Source organism: Dromaius novaehollandiae, chromosome 7, assembly GCF_036370855.1.
Source record: "Dromaius novaehollandiae isolate bDroNov1 chromosome 7, bDroNov1.hap1, whole genome shotgun sequence".
In the NCBI taxonomy this organism is placed as follows: Eukaryota; Metazoa; Chordata; class Aves; order Casuariiformes; family Dromaiidae; genus Dromaius; species Dromaius novaehollandiae.
The window spans coordinates 10,489,137-10,506,891 of NC_088104.1; the positions used below are offsets into that span (position 1 = coordinate 10,489,137).

Sequence of the window (17,755 nt, forward strand, 5' to 3'; positions counted from 1 at the left end):
TCTGTTAAAAGATGTTACAATGTTAAAAATGAAATGACTGTTCTGAAAGGCTTTCTGGTTTGTGGCTGTAAGCAATAAAAGCCCTAATTTTCTAGTTCAACATTTTTAGTTTAATGGTGCAGATGTCATAAATGGCTGGTGATTTTTTCCATATCCAATCTATGATATCAAAAATAATATTTTCAGAGATTCTACTTTCTGAAAATCAAGCCTGTCTGCACTATCTCAGCTCTGTACAACAACCTGAAGTTAACAAAATGACTATGCACTTTTGTTTCCTGATCTTTTCTATATTGGATTTTGATACCTTTTGTATAAATTACTACCATATACTTGAAATGATACAACTGAAATCAGTGATTACTTTTTTGTTACATTGTTTATCAACACAAGCAGGGTAATAGTAAGCAGGAACAGAGATTTTGAATTTGGCTTTAAAGATGAATTTACTCTGAGAGATAAAATAGTGACATCAGCAGCCCATTGTGGTGTCAAAAACATTTATCTTCAGAGATAAATTCAGAGTCTCTAATATGGACTTTTTCAGTGCTATAAAAACTTTGCTAACCCAAAGCATAATTCCCTACAAACCTTCCTGCAAGATCATGTGTTGAGAATTTGACATATTTTGACAGCAACTCAATAGCCATTTGAGAAAATCCTATTCTTAGTAACGATTGCCTGATAAGTCAAGCAATTAGGAATGAATCTATCGAACAGAAATAAGACATATGTACCAGGGGGAATTTGTATGACATCTAACAAATGCCCAGCTTCAGAGAAAAAATATTAACATGAGTTAGTGGTTTAAACTATTGTCTGGACCTGTTACAAAGGAATTATCATTCCTGCCTTCTGAGTATTCTTTTCCATGACTTTTCAAAATTGCTGTTTGAAGAAAAACTTCAGACACAAAGAAAGAAGCTGATAGAACATGCTTTGAAATTTCCACAGTAGACACAAACATCTTTGCAAACTCTAAGCAACAGCTTTTACAAGAAGATACTGAGACAAAGCTATGTTGTAACACATGACACTTAGCCACCTAATGAAATCTATAATATCCATATTTCCATATATGAGGTCACAACATTTAGACAGATGAAAGTTCATCATTTCTCTGCAAGGGCACCAGAGTTTTCCTTGCGCTCCAAGCTGATAAAAGCAGTGTAAACTATGTTGCCACGTGACTAGTACCAAAATAATATATCCTTCCCAGCAGGATGTAATATACCTTCTCTGGGGAGTTTATCAGTTTGGGCCTTGTGCCACACTAATGCAATTTCATGAAGACTTGCCAAATCAGCCCTTTATTTAAGAGTTTTGCTTTACCAGGGTTCCCAGGTCGTAGTTCTTGGCAGAGCTGGGGGTGTAAGGAAGTAGGTGAAAGCCAAATAGTGATGATCCAGGCAGTACTGGTTAAGATAGGATCATGTGGAGCTTGCACTGCCTGAACGATGACATTGTCTCTTCCCTTCTTGATGTGAGTGTTGATATCCATTCCTCCTATCCAGATTTTTAACTCACTCTGTTTACTAAGTGAGCATATTCCACAAAGGAGCATTGCCTGGGTTAAATCTGGATCCAAACAGTAAATCTAGTCATACACTTATAAATCATTACGCACTGGGAAGAGCAAACTCATACCTATTTAAAAATGTGTTATGTAACAGGAAGGTAGTATACCTTCCATAGTTTCTATATTCTATACCTTTCTATATTTTCTATAGTATAGAAACCATATCCACAGGAAGGTAGCCAGGAAGAAAAGACAGAAATGTATGTCCAGAACCTAAATAACACTGAGCCACAGCAACAGACTTTTACCTGCCTAGAATTCAGAGTTGAACTGATTTCCCCTGGAGTTTTGTACCAAAAGCCTTTCTTTTTGAGGATAGTTCAGTTTATTTTCAAAATGCAGTTGATGGAAATGGCAGTCACCCTTTTAGTTTCATAAGCCAGTGGTTAGATCTGTTATCCAGTTTGTGGAAAGTTTGGGTTAGGCTACCTTTGCTGCTTCATAATTTCAGTGTCACACCCTTAAGGGCAGCATCTCCACAACCAAGCCATACTTTTCAAACTGTCGGGAATGTCCCAAAAGGAAACCCCTGTGAACTTCACTCCAAGCGAAGTGTGACGCATCCTGCTGCACAACCATGGCAACTACATGCAGTAACGAAAAATGAAGAATTCTCAAAGTAATGAAGTGAGGTATGGATTAAAATGGTAAAGATGTGCTGCTCTAGAGTGTCCTGAAGTCCAGATTACTCCTCGGCTTCTCTTGTTCATGCTGTCCTGCTTTGTACACTGGGAAAAAGTGAGTTTGACTCCATCACCAAAGAGTTATCCAAGGGGACACCTGGATTTTTGTTTCTGCTCAAAAAAACTAATATAAAATACTGACATTTTTGTTTCTTAGTTTTTGTTCAGTCAACTGGAAGGCTCCAATCTCAAGTGTAAAGCTTAAAAGTCTTAGGATACGGTTTTTGCTTAATCTTATTTTAGTGTTATTAAAACATAATACTGAGATAGGGACATCTTTTCTTGCTCCGATAATGCTTGCTTATGTTACATTTTCTTCCGCACTAGTATTTCCTCTTCCTTTCAAACACTTTTCATAAACAAGATTATTCGGTGCAATTGCAGATGTCTTATGATTTCTATAAGTCTCTCTCTTCCTTATGACTTTTGAAACTCCTGGGACAATGAATCCTTGCATTTCTGGAGCAAGGTGTTCACACTTCAGAAAAGCGGACACCTCACACGCTTCTCTTGTAAAGATAGTATAATAGTACTATTAATTTCAATGTAGATACAGATAAAAGAAATCAAAAAATTGTATGTCTCTCCCAGTATTTTGAAGTTCTGGCAAAAAAATGTAATTCTGATCCTGGTGATCCATACAAACCCTGCAAGACAACAATTACAGACGGTGAAAAATCAGTTTTGTTCCAATTCTAACATCAGCTGCTTCTTAAAAAATAAGTTATATGTAATAAAAACTATGAAAATAACGCAGAAATAGCTCTGCACAGTGGGTTTAATCTCTGTTACAGCAGGAAATTGTAGGCTGAAGATGACACTATTTGCAGTCATTCCGACTTCTAAGAGTACAGGGGTTATTGATTTAAGGCAGCAAAGCAATTCGCTGCGAATTCCTGTACTATTTGCGCCACCTGCTGCCAAGCAGGGCCTGAGGGCGGCTGTCCTCCAGGCTGCGGGAACCACACTGTTCGGAGGGAGATGCCCTGCAGAGAGGCCATGTTGCCCGTACCGCTGGAAGTGCAGGGCAGCTGCCGCCGGCTCCCCTGCCAGTTAAACGCCGTAACCGCCCGCGCGGCCGCCGGGGCGGCACGGGGAGGCGGCGGGGAGAAGATGGCGGCGCCGCGCGGCGCTGCCTCCGCCGCGCCGCCGGGGGTCGCTGCGGGCCGCCAGTGAGGCGGCGGCGGCGGCGGCGCGGGCGGTTCCGGCGCGGGCGGTTCCGGCGCCGCCGCGTGGTGCCGCGGAGATGTCGGTGTCGGTGGCAGCGGGCAACCTGCCCATGCGGCTGCTCCGCAAGAAGATCCACAAGCGCAACCTGAAGCTGCGGCAGCGCAACCTGAAGCTGCGGGCGGCCGAGCGGGCAGGTAGGGCAGGGCAGGGCAGGGGCGGCCCGGCGCGGCGCGGGGGGGGCTGGTCCGGCCCGGGGCCTCCCGGCTTGGTCTAACGTGTCTCCGCTCTCTCCCCCGCGGCGCTGTGTCCCCGCCAGCCGAGGCGGCCTCGCCGGGGCCCCCAGAGGAGGAGGAGGCGGCGGCGGCGGCCCCCGCGGAGGAGGTGGCGGCAGCGGCGGGGGGCCTCGCGGAGGGCGTGGGGGCCAAGGCGAGGAAGAGGAAGAAGAGGAAGGAGCCGGCTGGCGCGGAGGACGGTACGTGGCGCGGCCGCCAGTCCCCCAGGGCTGCCGCCGTGTTGCCCCGGAGCCCGAAACCGGCGTCCCTCCCTTACCTGCCCGCGCCCTGCTCTCTGGGCTGTGATCTGAGCACAGGCGGTGCTGCAGTCTTGCTCCTCCACACTGCAAAAAAGAATGGATTTTGTAACTTGTTTAAGGCTAAATTGTCCCGTTCCGCAGCTAATTTTTACAATATAAATTATGTTTCTTTGTTTCACTGTGTTAAGTGGATTGTGTGCAGGATGAAATTAAATTTTTGCTGTCTGCATCTTAAAACTCCATAGAAACCTGTTTAACTCCTTCTTTTCTGCCCTATTAATATTCCTTTCTAAATGCACATAACCTCATAGAAATACCAGGCTGGGGGGCATTGTTTCCCCCTTACCTCCCCCTAACCCCCTCCACGCTGCTAGATCAGAAAAACATGAGTTTTGTAAGAGTGATTTTCAGGCTGAGGAAATGCATTTTGTGGCTTTTTTCTTTTTTTTTTTTTTTTTTTTTTTTTTTTCCTGTGAGGAGCATGTTCTTCATGTCCGTAATGGAAAATGACTTTTTTGTTTTGTGTAAAACAACACACTAGATACAGAAAGTAAAAAAGCAAAGACTGAAGAAGATGAGTCTGCACAGGTAGAAGATGAAGATGGGCAGGATTCTGGAGAGAAAGAAGTGGAAGAGGAGGAGGAGGAAGAGGAGGAAGTACCCAGTTTACCACTAGGTGTAACAGGTATCTTGAGTCCTCTTTTTCACGTATGTGCTAAAATCCAAGTTCTAAAGCTCTACTCTAGGACAAGTTTCCATTTTCAAATTTGTGTTGAGAGCCAGGCACTTGAATAGATGTAACATGATACTGGTATCTGTAGAACTATTTATTCAGTTGCTGTTCTTTGAAATTTACATCATATATACTCCTTATTTAACTATTAGTCTTAAATTTACCAGCAAAAAGCTGTTTGAAAACACATATTCTATATACGTATAGTGTGTGTGTATATACATATGTACCATATATACACATGCACATAGAGCCTGTATGTTTTCAAACATATGTATATATACATATTTAATTATAGAAGGAAAAAATCAAGAGCAATGTAGAGATAGATGACTACTAAATTTGGCATAAGGAGCAGTGCATTCATGTTCGTTTTTAACAGCTCTGTCTGGTGTTTATAGGAACACATTAGTATAAAATATTTTGTCGTGTCATAAGATTTTGTGGTAGGAAGGAATAAGAAAAAGTCCTTTACTTTGATTTTTCATTTAGGTAAATTTAACTGGTAATTCCAGAGGATGGATGGAGTTGAAGAAACAAGTTTGAAATGATTTACCCCCCCGCCCCCCGTCTCTGTGTCTCTTTCTCTCTCTGTTTGTCTCTCTTCAGGTGCTTTTGAAGACACTTCGTTTGCTTCCCTTGCTGCTCTTGTCAGCGAGAACACTCTGAAAGGCATAAATGATATGGGCTTCACGCATATGACAGAAATTCAACATAAAAGTATTAAACCTCTTCTGGAAGGCAGGTAAGAAATATGTTTGTTTTATATCACTGTATTGATCTTGAATGTCATGTAAGTTTTGTTACCAAATTAAATACATGAAATGTATTTAATGTATTCTGCAGCTAAATTTTAAGTATGCTTTTCTCACGTGTTTTAAATACTTGTTTACTTTGTTTATAATCATTTGTACAAGTTAGCAAAGTATATCTATGGTGTGTGTGTGAAGAAGTACTCAGGGTAAATTCATGGAAAACGCTTTATATTTGGTTTGGAAGCAGGGAAGTCTGTTTTCGTTAGTCTCCTGTGTTAGTGTATCCCATAGAGCCTCTAGAGACATAGAGACCAATGGATGAGATCTGCCATTGAGCTCTTAAACTTACTATACTAGTTTCTTTTAAGCCGTGTTATATTTTCGCAATGTCAATATCATTCAAAATGGGATTGCTTTTTCTCTCTCTAGAATTAATTAAGAGCTTCTCTTTCTAACTTTGCTGTATACAGGGACATTTTAGCAGCTGCGAAAACAGGCAGTGGCAAAACACTTGCATTTCTTATTCCTGCAGTAGAGCTCATCTACAAGTTAAAATTCATGCCTAGAAATGGTAAGGCTCTTCCTTTGTTTCACTGTTGAATTTTACAGTGGCCCACCCATTTAGGGATAGGGCTGTGAAAGGGATGGAATGAGCTATTGTAACTTTGATCCGTGTATTTTTTAGGAACGGGTGTTATTATTCTTTCACCTACTCGAGAGCTTGCTATGCAAACATACGGAGTTCTTAAAGAACTTATGAATCATCATGTTCACACCTATGGTCTGATAATGGGGGGCAGTAACAGATCAGCAGAAGCACAGAAACTTGGAAATGGCATCAACATCATTGTGGCAACACCAGGAAGACTTCTGGATCATATGCAGGTAGGTAAAATACTGACTTCTCATGTGCATTATTAAAGCAAGACCCTTGTCACTGTCTGACTTTGAGCTTATTAATCTTCTAGAACACGCCAGGTTTCATGTATAAGAACTTGCAGTGTTTGGTAATTGATGAAGCAGATCGTATCTTAGAAGTTGGGTTTGAAGAAGAAATGAAACAGATCATAAAACTTCTACCAAGTAAGAAAAAAAAAATCTATCTTTTCTGGAAATCACTTGACTAACATTGTCTTCTTTATGACTCAATTATTTTAAGAAAAGTCATGAATTTTTATAGCTCTGTAAACGCACTTCAGAGTGATTGTCTTACTCTGTCCTTTTTCCTGATAGCTAGTATGTATTACTTTATTTAGCATTATTTATTTGATGCACAGAACTTTCATATGCGCTCAATGGATATTATTCTGTTCATGTGAGATCCTTTTAGTTTAACTTTTACGTTATGTCATTCATCTTTCTCTCAGTGCATGTTTATTTCCTACAGTTCCTTATTTCCTAATAATGTTTAAATACTATAAGAAAAAAGGTCTTCCCATGTGCTGTTAGAATTTTCTTCGTATCTCCAAGAACAGTCTCTTAAGGAAGTTTATTTGAACGCTTACCTTTAAATTTTCCTTTCCTAATTTCTGATTCTTAAATTAGTTATTCCGTGTAATTGATCTGCAAAATGCATTCAGCTTTTCTCAGAGTTACTAAGGCTTTTCCTTTGATTCTTAAAATTTAGAAAAAACCATGGAAATAGTATATTAATAAGTAATGTTAAATTCCACATCTTAAATTTTATATTTCAGATGCGCACATTCAATATGCAAATATATAAATCTAATAACATTCTGTGAAGAATTTTAATGCACAGTGCTAAAAAATGCAAAGGGAGGGAAGAGTGGAAAAACTGCATGTACTTCATGAGATGGAAAATAATAGTTTTTTATTTTGCATGAATGTATTTTACTCTTGCCCTGTTAGGAAGGAGTTTATATTTTATAACAGAGACTTCAAAATAGAAAAACAGCTTTTCAAAAATGGTGGAACCAGTTGTTCCAAAAGAACAATTGGTACTGTTCTTGGAGTTGTAAAACGGAATGTGTTTATGTCCATGTTTCCCATGCATTCATGCAACGGGAAAATGCCACAGGGTCAGGATATATAGTTGAGCTGAGGGACAACATATAGACATGTGGATCCTTACACCTGCTGTAAGACCCGTTAAAGTCACTGAGGATCAGCAGCAGTAATGCCATGTGACAAACGGCATGCACAAATATGTATGTTAACGACTATGAAAGAAAAACGAATCTGAAGTGCATTGTTACCACTTATCTTGTAAAACGAACTTCTGGCAATTTTTTTTTTTTTTTTTTGAAGAAAACAAAAGCATTTTAATGTTCATGGAAATGAAATCAATCTGTAGTTGGAATTACAAGGTGAGTATCTATTAAAGTCATTGTTTGCTGTCTAAATTGAAGTGCAAATGATTATTAACATTTTCCGAGCAAGAAAGGATATTTAATTTATAGATAATAGTATTCTGGGGATGAAGGCAGCCTCAGTAAATATCATATACAATATATAATACAACTACACTTAGCTCTGTTTTTCAGTAGCTGTTCAGTAGCTGAATTAGAATTCAATAGAGAAAAAGGAGAAGACTTGCTCAGGAAAGAAGACAATGACTTGCTATTTGAATTTTTCTTTAAAAGATGAGACTCTGTTTCAAAATTAATATTTCCAGAGCGCAGACAGACGATGCTTTTTTCTGCTACTCAAACCAGAAAGGTTGAAGATCTGGCTAAGATCTCTCTGAAGAAAGAGCCACTCTATGTTGGGGTTGATGATAACAAGGAGACAGCAACAGTAGATGGTCTTGAACAGGTAAAAACAGAAATGTTATTAAAAGGGCTGTGATCCGTGAACATACCAAGTTCTGCATGGTTTTAAATGGGTTGTATAAATACTGCCTTAGAGGGTGTTTACCATCCTAATGAGCAAAAGCTATCAGTTGCCTAAAGGGATTTTTTCAGTTTGTTCTCTGTAATAAATTTTATGCATCTAGTAGACGTTTGCAAGATAGATGACATAAAAAGTCATGAAATAGTAACGCTTAGTTACATTTATTTGTTCCTACCTATATTACATACATAAGCTTCAGTTCTTCTTATTACTGTAGTCACTATGTTGTTAACTAGAGAACAGATGTATTTAATTGCTGCAGCTTCAGGTAATAGCAAAATAGTTGCACAGCAGTTTCTGGATTTGTGCTGTTGACTGAATGATGAGTGTTGCTATAAAATTGCCAGTAGATAGGTATCACCATAAAAGAATAAATTTATGGCAAGAATTCTTTGAAATAAAATTCTTGAAATCATAAAGAATTTTAAGAACCCTGTGCAGTTATTTTCATGCTGAATGTCAGTAATTGAGAAGTTTTTGAAATGCTTACTATTGTATAAACAAGCTGCTTTTCACTGAACTTAAATGAGATTATTTTGGAGAAATAAGTAAAAATTACTTCTTCATTAGAGAATTATTTCAAGTTAGTACAGTAAGATTCTTGCCAAGTTCATCATCTTACTTCAGGAGCTTCATATACCAAGGTGAGGGACAGACCATAAAAGGAATGGGTTTGGCCTGATATTGCTGGAAAAAACTATCTATCTGGCATATTTATTTCAGAACATAACACACCCAAGATATAGTTGTATTAGCAAAAGTACATTTCATACTGCTTTATTTTACAATATATGAATAATTTCCAGGGCTATGTAGTATGTCCATCTGAAAAAAGATTCCTTTTGCTCTTCACCTTCCTCAAGAAGAACCGGAAAAAGAAACTAATGGTATTTTTTTCTTCATGTATGTCAGTGAAGTACCATTATGAATTACTCAACTATATTGATTTGCCTGTTATGGCCATTCATGTAAGTATTTTATTCATCAGCTTATTTTTAATCAATCTAATAGTACCTGTAAGTAGTTACTGACCTTTCTTTTGCCTTCATTTATTTCAGTCCAGTTTCTAATAGAGAGATACCATGCTCAGAAACTGATGATGATCTTGAGACTAGTTTGTAGAGGAAGGAGATAAAGCAAAGACTGTCTAGTAACAGCGTGTCAATATTGTTAATCTCATTAGTTTCCAAACCAAGGCTGGAGCACTGATACTAATTTATGTTCTGTGTGGAAAGCTTTTTGTTTTTCTTCAAGCGATGGCCTTTCACAAGCGCTAAGACTGAAGTTATTGTCATAGAAATCAAAACACTTTGATTGTTGGAGTTCTGGGTACTTTTTCTATGGCTAGGGTGATATTTGGTTTTAGTATACCAATTCTCACCATTTGGATGAGTATCTTCAATTGTTATCAAAAAGACAAACTTGCATCGTTTAGAAGGGATTGACTGAAAGTTTATGAAGCAGTTAGAACCAACCACAAATGTACTTGTCTTTTTGATGTGTTGGAGATATTTTTGCTGCACTTTAATGGAACTGTTTATTACAAGTATGTGTTCTGTGTGTGTGTGTGTGTGTGTGTGTGTGTGTGTTTTAAACCTGTAATCGATCTAATATATTCCTAGTCTTGCAAATATCCTTTTTCTGAACTTCAGGTATTTATATAATCCTCCTGAAACAAATGCTTATGCAACTGAGTTTTTAATGCCTTTAAAGGTATAGCATAATCTCTGATAAACGGTTTTATGTGGCTCTGTGCTATTTACTGTGGTAGCTTTGTTTCTTCCTTGTGAAATGGCATTGTTTTCAGAAATTGGTGTTCATCTATACAAGCATATAAGATGGCAAGATGCCCTAAATGATTTTATATTTTTGCCAGTGATATAATATGCAAAATGGGAAATTATATTTAAGCTTATAAGTTGACAGACTTTCTTGGTTGAAATTTCATCCTTAATGTGTCTACTTCCAGGGCAAGCAGAAACAAACCAAACGTACTACAACGTTTTTCCAGTTCTGTAATGCAGAATCTGGAATACTGTTGTGCACTGATGTAGCTGCTAGAGGACTGGATATTCCTGAAGTGGACTGGATTGTCCAGTATGACCCTCCAGATGATCCAAAAGTAAGTTGAGGAAATCGAATAACTTCCTATCAACAAATCAAATCCTAGCTACAAATGTAGCTGCTGAGAAGACCTGAATCTGCTATTGACAGAGGTCAGGCTTCAGCCATGTTCATGTCTAGCAGCTGATTTCTTCCACTTCCCTCTGACTAGCTCCTAGAAAATGTGTGAAACCTTTGGTATCTTTTTAAGAGTTGTTTTTTTTAAATATTACTCTTCATGCTATTAAAGCAATTTAAAATCTAATCAAGCTAAACAACAAATTACTTTTAAAAGGGAGTGTAATGTTACATATGTATCCCTGAGTCTCCTAACAGCTTCTCCAACAGAAGTTTGATTTTTATTTAAAAAGCAAAATTCTCATTTGAATAAATGTCCAGTGCAAACAAGCAAAACCCATAAAATTCATAAGTCTTCAGAAATATTCAGAGCATACATATCAAAAGTTTAATCTTCAGCTACTGCAAACCAAGTTATTGTTCACAGTGAAAGGTGAAATACAATGAAGTATTCTTGTCTCTTGTCTTTAGTAAGAATGAATTTTAAAATATAATTGGTGGCATGTTGAACTGTATTAATGTTAAATTTGCTTTTCTGTGAGACTGTTCATATTATTGCATGTGTGAAAGACTGATTGGACTTACTTTTCTTCATTCTTTCCAAAAGGAATACATTCATCGAGTTGGTAGAACTGCCAGAGGTATAAATGGCAGAGGACATGCTTTGCTCATTTTACGACCAGAAGAACTGGGTTTTCTTCGTTATCTAAAGCAAGCCAGGGTAAACTTATGTATAGCATTTTTTTTTTCTTTTTTAATACTGTGCAAGGAGGATTTTAAAGACAGAAACTGTAATGGTTAATCAAACACTTTAATTTTTAAGCAAAAATCATTTTATTGCTTACGAAATATTTAACTGAAAACTTAGTTGAAGTGTAAAGTGAGCAGCACAAAGATAACTATCAGGTATATTTAGAATTGCTTTGCAACTGAGCTTAGGAGTGTGCTATAAAAAAAGTTCTTTCCTATGACCTCTCCATGGAAGGATATTGGGAGCTTGGCCCTCCAATGGGAATTAAAACCTGGATGTTGTTTTTTGCAGTTGTTGTTTTTCTGCTCAAAGAATACATTGCATTTTGTTCAGTTTCAAAAGAACAGTAGCCCTCTTCCAAATATAATTGTTTTAATATGATAGAACATAGTTTCTTAGTTGCTTTTCTTATGGGTTTGTTTACACTACAAATTTCTACCACTTGCAACTAAAGTGGTATAGTTTAAAGTGATAAAGCATCATAATGAGCATCTTTACTACGCTAGTTTAAAGAAAGTGATAATGCTGGCTGTAAAGGCACTTTATAAGTACATCTCTGAGGGAAACAATGGTGGGATCACTGTTTTGAATGAAAGATGATGTCAGAATCCTAAGACACATATCCAGGTATGCTTTTCACTTTCAAAACCATCCTTGAACTTCAGAGTTATAATCGCGTATCAACTGATATAGCTGTGATTTTAAAAAAAAAAAAAAAAAAAAAAAAAATCTTCTATTACCTAACAGACCTTTTCCTATTTGGCTTAGTTCTTAAATGCAGTCACTGTTTACAAAGTATAAATAATTCATATACTTGATTTTGTTGTTGTTGTTGTTGTTTCTTTTTTTAAGGTACCATTAAGTGAATTTGAATTTTCCTGGTCAAAAATTTCAGACATCCAGTCTCAGGTATAAAATGACCTCATACTATGACTACTTTGAACATTTGTATGATAATAACTTATATAGAGAATGTTATAGTCTTTAATGACTGAAATTTTTTTTAATGTGAATGCTTTGAAAAGTTCCTATAAATTAGTACTCTATAGTAAATCCTCCTGTCATATTGCCCCTCTATGACATTATAGTGATACAATGTTTTGAATTCAAAGATGTTTTATTATCCAGTACCAAATTGTGTCATAGTTACGAATTTGTATTTAAGAATTGTTTTTTCATTTATGCCACAGTGCCACAGTAACATAGGACTTGCTTTCAACTTCTGAGTAAATGTTTGTCTAGCACAGCAAACAGATATATGAAAGCTTTTATTGAAGTTACATGTGTTCAGATTAATTATTAGTAACACATGTCTTGTAAGACAACTTCCTCAGACTTCAGCAAGCTGAAAGACATGTGGTACCAACACTTAAAAATGCTAGTATGTATTCCAGGTATACTAGTTATATTTTTAACTACTTGATGGAACTAAAAGCTGGCAGCAGCCAAACCTGTTTTGCGCTCTAATGCTACAAAAATAGCTGTGAGGCACAAAGTTGAATAGAATAGCATAGATAGGTCTGTTGATGTGAATTTATATTGTTATGTGAATCATACAAAAGTTTTCTTTTGTATGAGCTCTGTAAAGCCCTTTTGCCATAACTTAAATTTAAAATAGCAAGTACAAAAAGCACTGAAGACAGTCGTTACAGAAAGAGGTTCCTGGTTAGCAGTAATTAGGAAGAAATGATGTCAAATATAACTTACTTTTAGTATGCCAAATCAATGTACACTAAAGGTCAAATGAGACATTCAGATCTAAAGAGGTGAAAGCATTGGAAACTTAACCCTCAACTAACAAAATGCCTCAGTTAACGCTAATGAATGTGCATTTTTGTCTTAGAATTCTTATTTTATGGTGAATTTGCAGCATTATAAAGACATTACATGCAGAATCTGAGATGGTACAGTTTAGATGACCGATTTAAAAACCTAGTGGTGTTGTCCGTTAATTTTCAGTGTATCTAGTTTTGTGGGGTGGCTATAATTATTTATTAGTTTGATTAGGAAAACCTAATTGATTATTTTTGTGACTTTTTCACATCACTGAGGCTATGTACTATAGTTTACCGTGAGGCTTTCTTTGTCCATTTGCTTACAAAAGCGTTCTGATACATATTTGTGCACTCTGCTGTAATAGGGCCACTTTACTGAAGTGAATAGTGAAGATTACTGCAACTCACACAGCAAATAACTTGTTTGCATGTAATTTATACAGTTGCTACAGCCATAATTGGATATGTCTCTTGCTTATTTCCTCACCAGCTGGAGAAACTGATTGAGAAGAACTACTTCCTTCACAAGTCAGCCCAGGAAGCGTACAAAGCTTACATTAGAGCTTATGACTCCCACTCTCTAAAACAGATCTACAATGTCAATAACTTGGATCTGCCCAAAGTCAGCCTTTCATTTGGTTTTAAAGTCCCTCCATTTGTTGACCTCAGTATCCTTTTACTGCAGTGTTTCAGAACTGAATTTCTGCTCTAAAACATTCGGTGCAACTTACTGAAGTACCTAAGGTCAAATGTTGATTTCCCCCCCACACACTTTTGGTATTAATCACATAAATGCATCATGCTTAAACAATAGTTTGTCAAAGAAGATGTTAAATGGCAATTTTTCCAGTGTTAATACTTACTTATGAATGCCTGTGCACAATGTTAATGCTTCAGTTGCTGCAGGTTAGTAGATTTGGGAATATTACATACATGTTCTAGAGTAATATTCCTTTTCATGTAGCATCATTTTCATTCTAAGGTATGTACTGAAGTATAATAATCATGAAATATTGAAATAGAGGAGCATGAAATAGAAGATTTTCTAGATTATTTTCAAACCTGCCAGAAGGTGGAATTTGAAGCACTGATACTTTGGCCTACTCAACTAGACAACTGGAGGATAAAAAGCATTCATTAGAATGGCAGGCACTAAGTTCCAGATGGTTTCTTCTGTAGTTATACAACTAAACTTTTTGTATAATGCTATTATTTTTTCCTCACCTTAACTCTTATAATACCTAAAAAGCAGCCTTTCAGATGGTTCCTTTTTTAAGTTCTTTAACGAAAACAATTCCAGATGTGAACAGCAACCAAGGCAGAAGACTACAAAAAAGAGGTGGAGGTGGAGGATTTGGTTACCAGAAATCAAAGAACGTCCACAAAGCTAAAATCTTCAAACACATTAACAGGAAATCAGACAATCGGCAGTTTTCTCGTTAATCATATCTTCATTTAAATGGCTTCTGTCATTAGAACAGACTACCTTGATCAGAGCTAGCTGACAGTTACTTCCAGTTTAAACGGCTCTATTAATATTTTAGGGTTTTTTGGTTTTGTTTTTGGTAACATCTTTATCTTTCATTTCAGGAAGACATTTTGGGAAGGAGAATGAAGATAAGTAGTCTGCTAATTTAGCCATACTCATTATAAGGAAGAATATAGTTGAATATCATTATTTTAAGTCAGTTCTATGATTTTTTTTTTTTTTAGAAGAATATTTTCAGCTTGTTACAAGAGACTTTGCTTTCCCCTTTCCCTTTTTTCTGTGCATGTGCACACCTCTAGAAAAGTTTGGAGTAGGTAGAACACAAGGACAGATTACAGTGAAAGATAACTTGAAAGCAAGAGACCTCAGAATGCTCAAAAATAAAGAGCTGTAGGTCTGAAAATATTTTTACAGTGTAAAAGGGATTTTTGTTCACATGAATCATTGCAGAGTTTTCTAGTGCTACAAAACTTTGCTTTGTCCAAAAAATATGCTGAAGAATATAGGCAGATTCCTTCAAAACAGAACATGTCTGTTAATCTAATTAAGACTGTATGAGCTTGTAATTATTTTAAGTCATGGCACCTGTATAACAAATACAATGTCAAAGACAAAATCACTCTTTTATACCACATCTGTGACATGCTTAGAATTGGGGTGGGGGGGGTGGGGGGGGTGGTTAATGTTGTGGTAAAATGCTTATATTCTAGTGAAATGATCAGATCTGCTTCATGTTCTCTTTAATCTGAATTTACCCATCTGGAAGTGACTAGTGTATTCTCTTATGAATATGCAAATAAAATTAAGAAAGGCAGACTACATAATTTGAAGCACTCGGCCCAGATAATGATTTTAAAATGCTCTGTAAACTTGATGCAATGAGAATTGTTGCAGCTTTATTTTGTAAATTACAGAAGTGAATTGCTTTTTAGTCCTAGTTAATCAGATCAGTGATGGAAAAAGATATTACCACAGGATCAAGGGAGTGGAAAGACTAGATTGTAAAAGTGCTTGTGTCCAAATTTAAAAAAAAAAAAAGAAAAAAAGAAATTGCCTGTAAGTGTACTGGAAAGGTATGTTGAGGAAGAAATGGAAAAGACTAAAATAGAAGAGGATGTCATACACAAAGCAAATAGAACAAATACAGAGAATAAGTAGAAAGAATATATAAGGTGGGCAAAAATAAGTGGAGGAACTAGATTGCATGTATTATTTTCAAGTCTGTACCATTTGTTAGGGAAACTCTTCAATCCAATGTCCTTAACAGCGTTCAACTCTAAGTTTCTGCTTTATCCAAAAAATACAAAATAATTCTTTATAAGTTGATTTTATTAGTATTACAGCTCGAGCTGGGTCCCTTGGAGGAGGAACCAGTTTCCCTAACACCATTGCAAAAATAGATAGCTACTATTCTCATGAGGCTAAGGTGATAGAGGGAATGGTATTTCAAAAATGTATATTTATCAGTGCAAGGAAGAATTAAAATGTTACAGAATACAGAAGTTCAGGCCCCAAATGATTACAGTAAAATAGCTGTAATTCATCTTATTCTGCATTCTGTATAATCTAAAATGTTATGCAGGACCAATTATGAATACAAAGGCATCAATATTTTTTCCAGTGTAATATGGACCATAATCCATAGGGGTTTTTTTAAGTAGCATGTCAGATTTATCATGATAATTTGTGCATAAAAGTATTGGAGAAGAATGTTGGAGGTCAGTCTTTTCCACCCTGAGAGAAAACAGATCATTCTTTGGAAAAACAGTATGACCAGTATGCTATGACTAGTATGACCACTGTGACTAGTATGCTAGTGCTTACACCATTCAAGACTGAGAATGCTGCTTTTATTTTTTCCTTCTTTTTGTGAAACAGCTGACTGTAGCCCTGGTGCGTAACTTTTAAAGGCTCTTAATTAATGTTGGTCAAATATTAAAACTTTTGATATGTCAAAATACTTTAAAAATATTAAACGGTATTAATTTCATTGTTAGGGTTTGAAGGTCTTACACTTCCAGGGTTGCAATGAAAAAGCAGAATCTGCTCTTATGGGTAGGCAACATTAATTAAGAACATGATACCTGGTTCACTGGGCTCTAATCTTTGATTCTGGGTTTGCTTCTAAATCTATAAATATAGATGTGAAAATAAATCTCAAGTCTATTTTGCAATATTACTTTTTAAGAACTATCTCTGAGATCTACAGCATCATACAGTTAAAAGGTTTTTTCTACACTTGCAAGTTGTGCAGTTACATTATGGGAGTCAACTTGCAACAAAATTAATTCTGTTGAGGGACTCATTAAATGAACTGCAAAATTAATCACTTGGGAAGAGATGTAAGCAAAGTTGCGGTAAGCTACTGTAAAGATCAAAATATGGTTGCATGGGCACAAGCAGTGTAAATGAAGGGAGTATTATTTTGGAATATATTTTTTTTAAAAAAAAAAAAGCAAGCTGTGATGATGGGCACAGTCAGTTACTGTGTCAGAGCAGTAACTCCAGGTGCTGCATAGCCAGGACTAGTTTGGCTTAAAGGCACATCAGAATTCATGCCACTTCCTTGTGTAGGCAAAAGTCTGTTTTGCAGAAAGCTGCTTTGTTCTGTCATTCTTGGTGATTCAGGGAGCAGAAGACTGCTTTCTAGGCAGCAGACAACCTCCAGCTCCACCTAACTTTTTCTTTGGGAGAGTTGAGGCACTGTCACTTTCAGAGGTCTGTCATCTGGAAAACTAAAAATAGGGGTTTGGTGCCAGAGCATCCAAGTCCTCCCAGGTATTTTTGCTTTGTATTTTCTTGTGTACCCTAATACAAGCAAATCTTTAAAATAATCTAATCTGGAAGATAACAACACTAGATGATACTGCTCTAGAGTAGAACTAGCTTACCCCAGAGAGGATATTTTCACAAGCAGATTGAAGTATCATCTCCCCACCACCCCACAAATAAAAGTTAATGCTGTTGCTTTTATTTAAATATTTCAGATGTATAATGGCTGCACAGTGTGAAGTAACTACATAGTGTGCTATTTCACACTGTGATTTACTGACTAATTAGGAGAGGAATTTCAAAGCTGAGACTAGGTATTGAAAAAGGGCTTCAGTTTTCTGGCTTGTGCAGATTCACGGTCATCTTTCTCTGTTTATGAAATCACAAATGAAAAACAGTTTGTAATGGAAGATCTGCTTGTATCAGGCAGCATCTATTCTAGTATGATACTGCAAGTTTAAAAGATTCTCCAACTGATTGGA

At 36.8% G+C, this 17,755-nt stretch overlaps 1 protein-coding gene across 1 annotated transcript; it reads left to right on the forward strand.

Annotated features, from left to right (window-relative positions):
- Nucleotides 1-3,436: 3,436 nt before the first annotated feature.
- DDX18 (DEAD-box helicase 18) lies at nucleotides 3,437-16,491 on the forward strand. The gene is made up of 14 exons (XM_064514642.1): nucleotides 3,437-3,626; nucleotides 3,749-3,904; nucleotides 4,506-4,649; nucleotides 5,307-5,442; nucleotides 5,923-6,023; nucleotides 6,138-6,337; nucleotides 6,421-6,535; nucleotides 8,088-8,227; nucleotides 9,112-9,273; nucleotides 10,275-10,427; nucleotides 11,094-11,207; nucleotides 12,090-12,146; nucleotides 13,503-13,680; nucleotides 14,313-16,491. Exons 1-14 carry the CDS (start codon nucleotides 3,509-3,511, stop codon nucleotides 14,453-14,455), a joined length of 1,917 nt encoding a protein of 638 aa, XP_064370712.1. The 5' UTR covers nucleotides 3,437-3,508; the 3' UTR covers nucleotides 14,456-16,491.
- The last annotated feature ends 1,264 nt before the right edge of the window (nucleotides 16,492-17,755 follow it).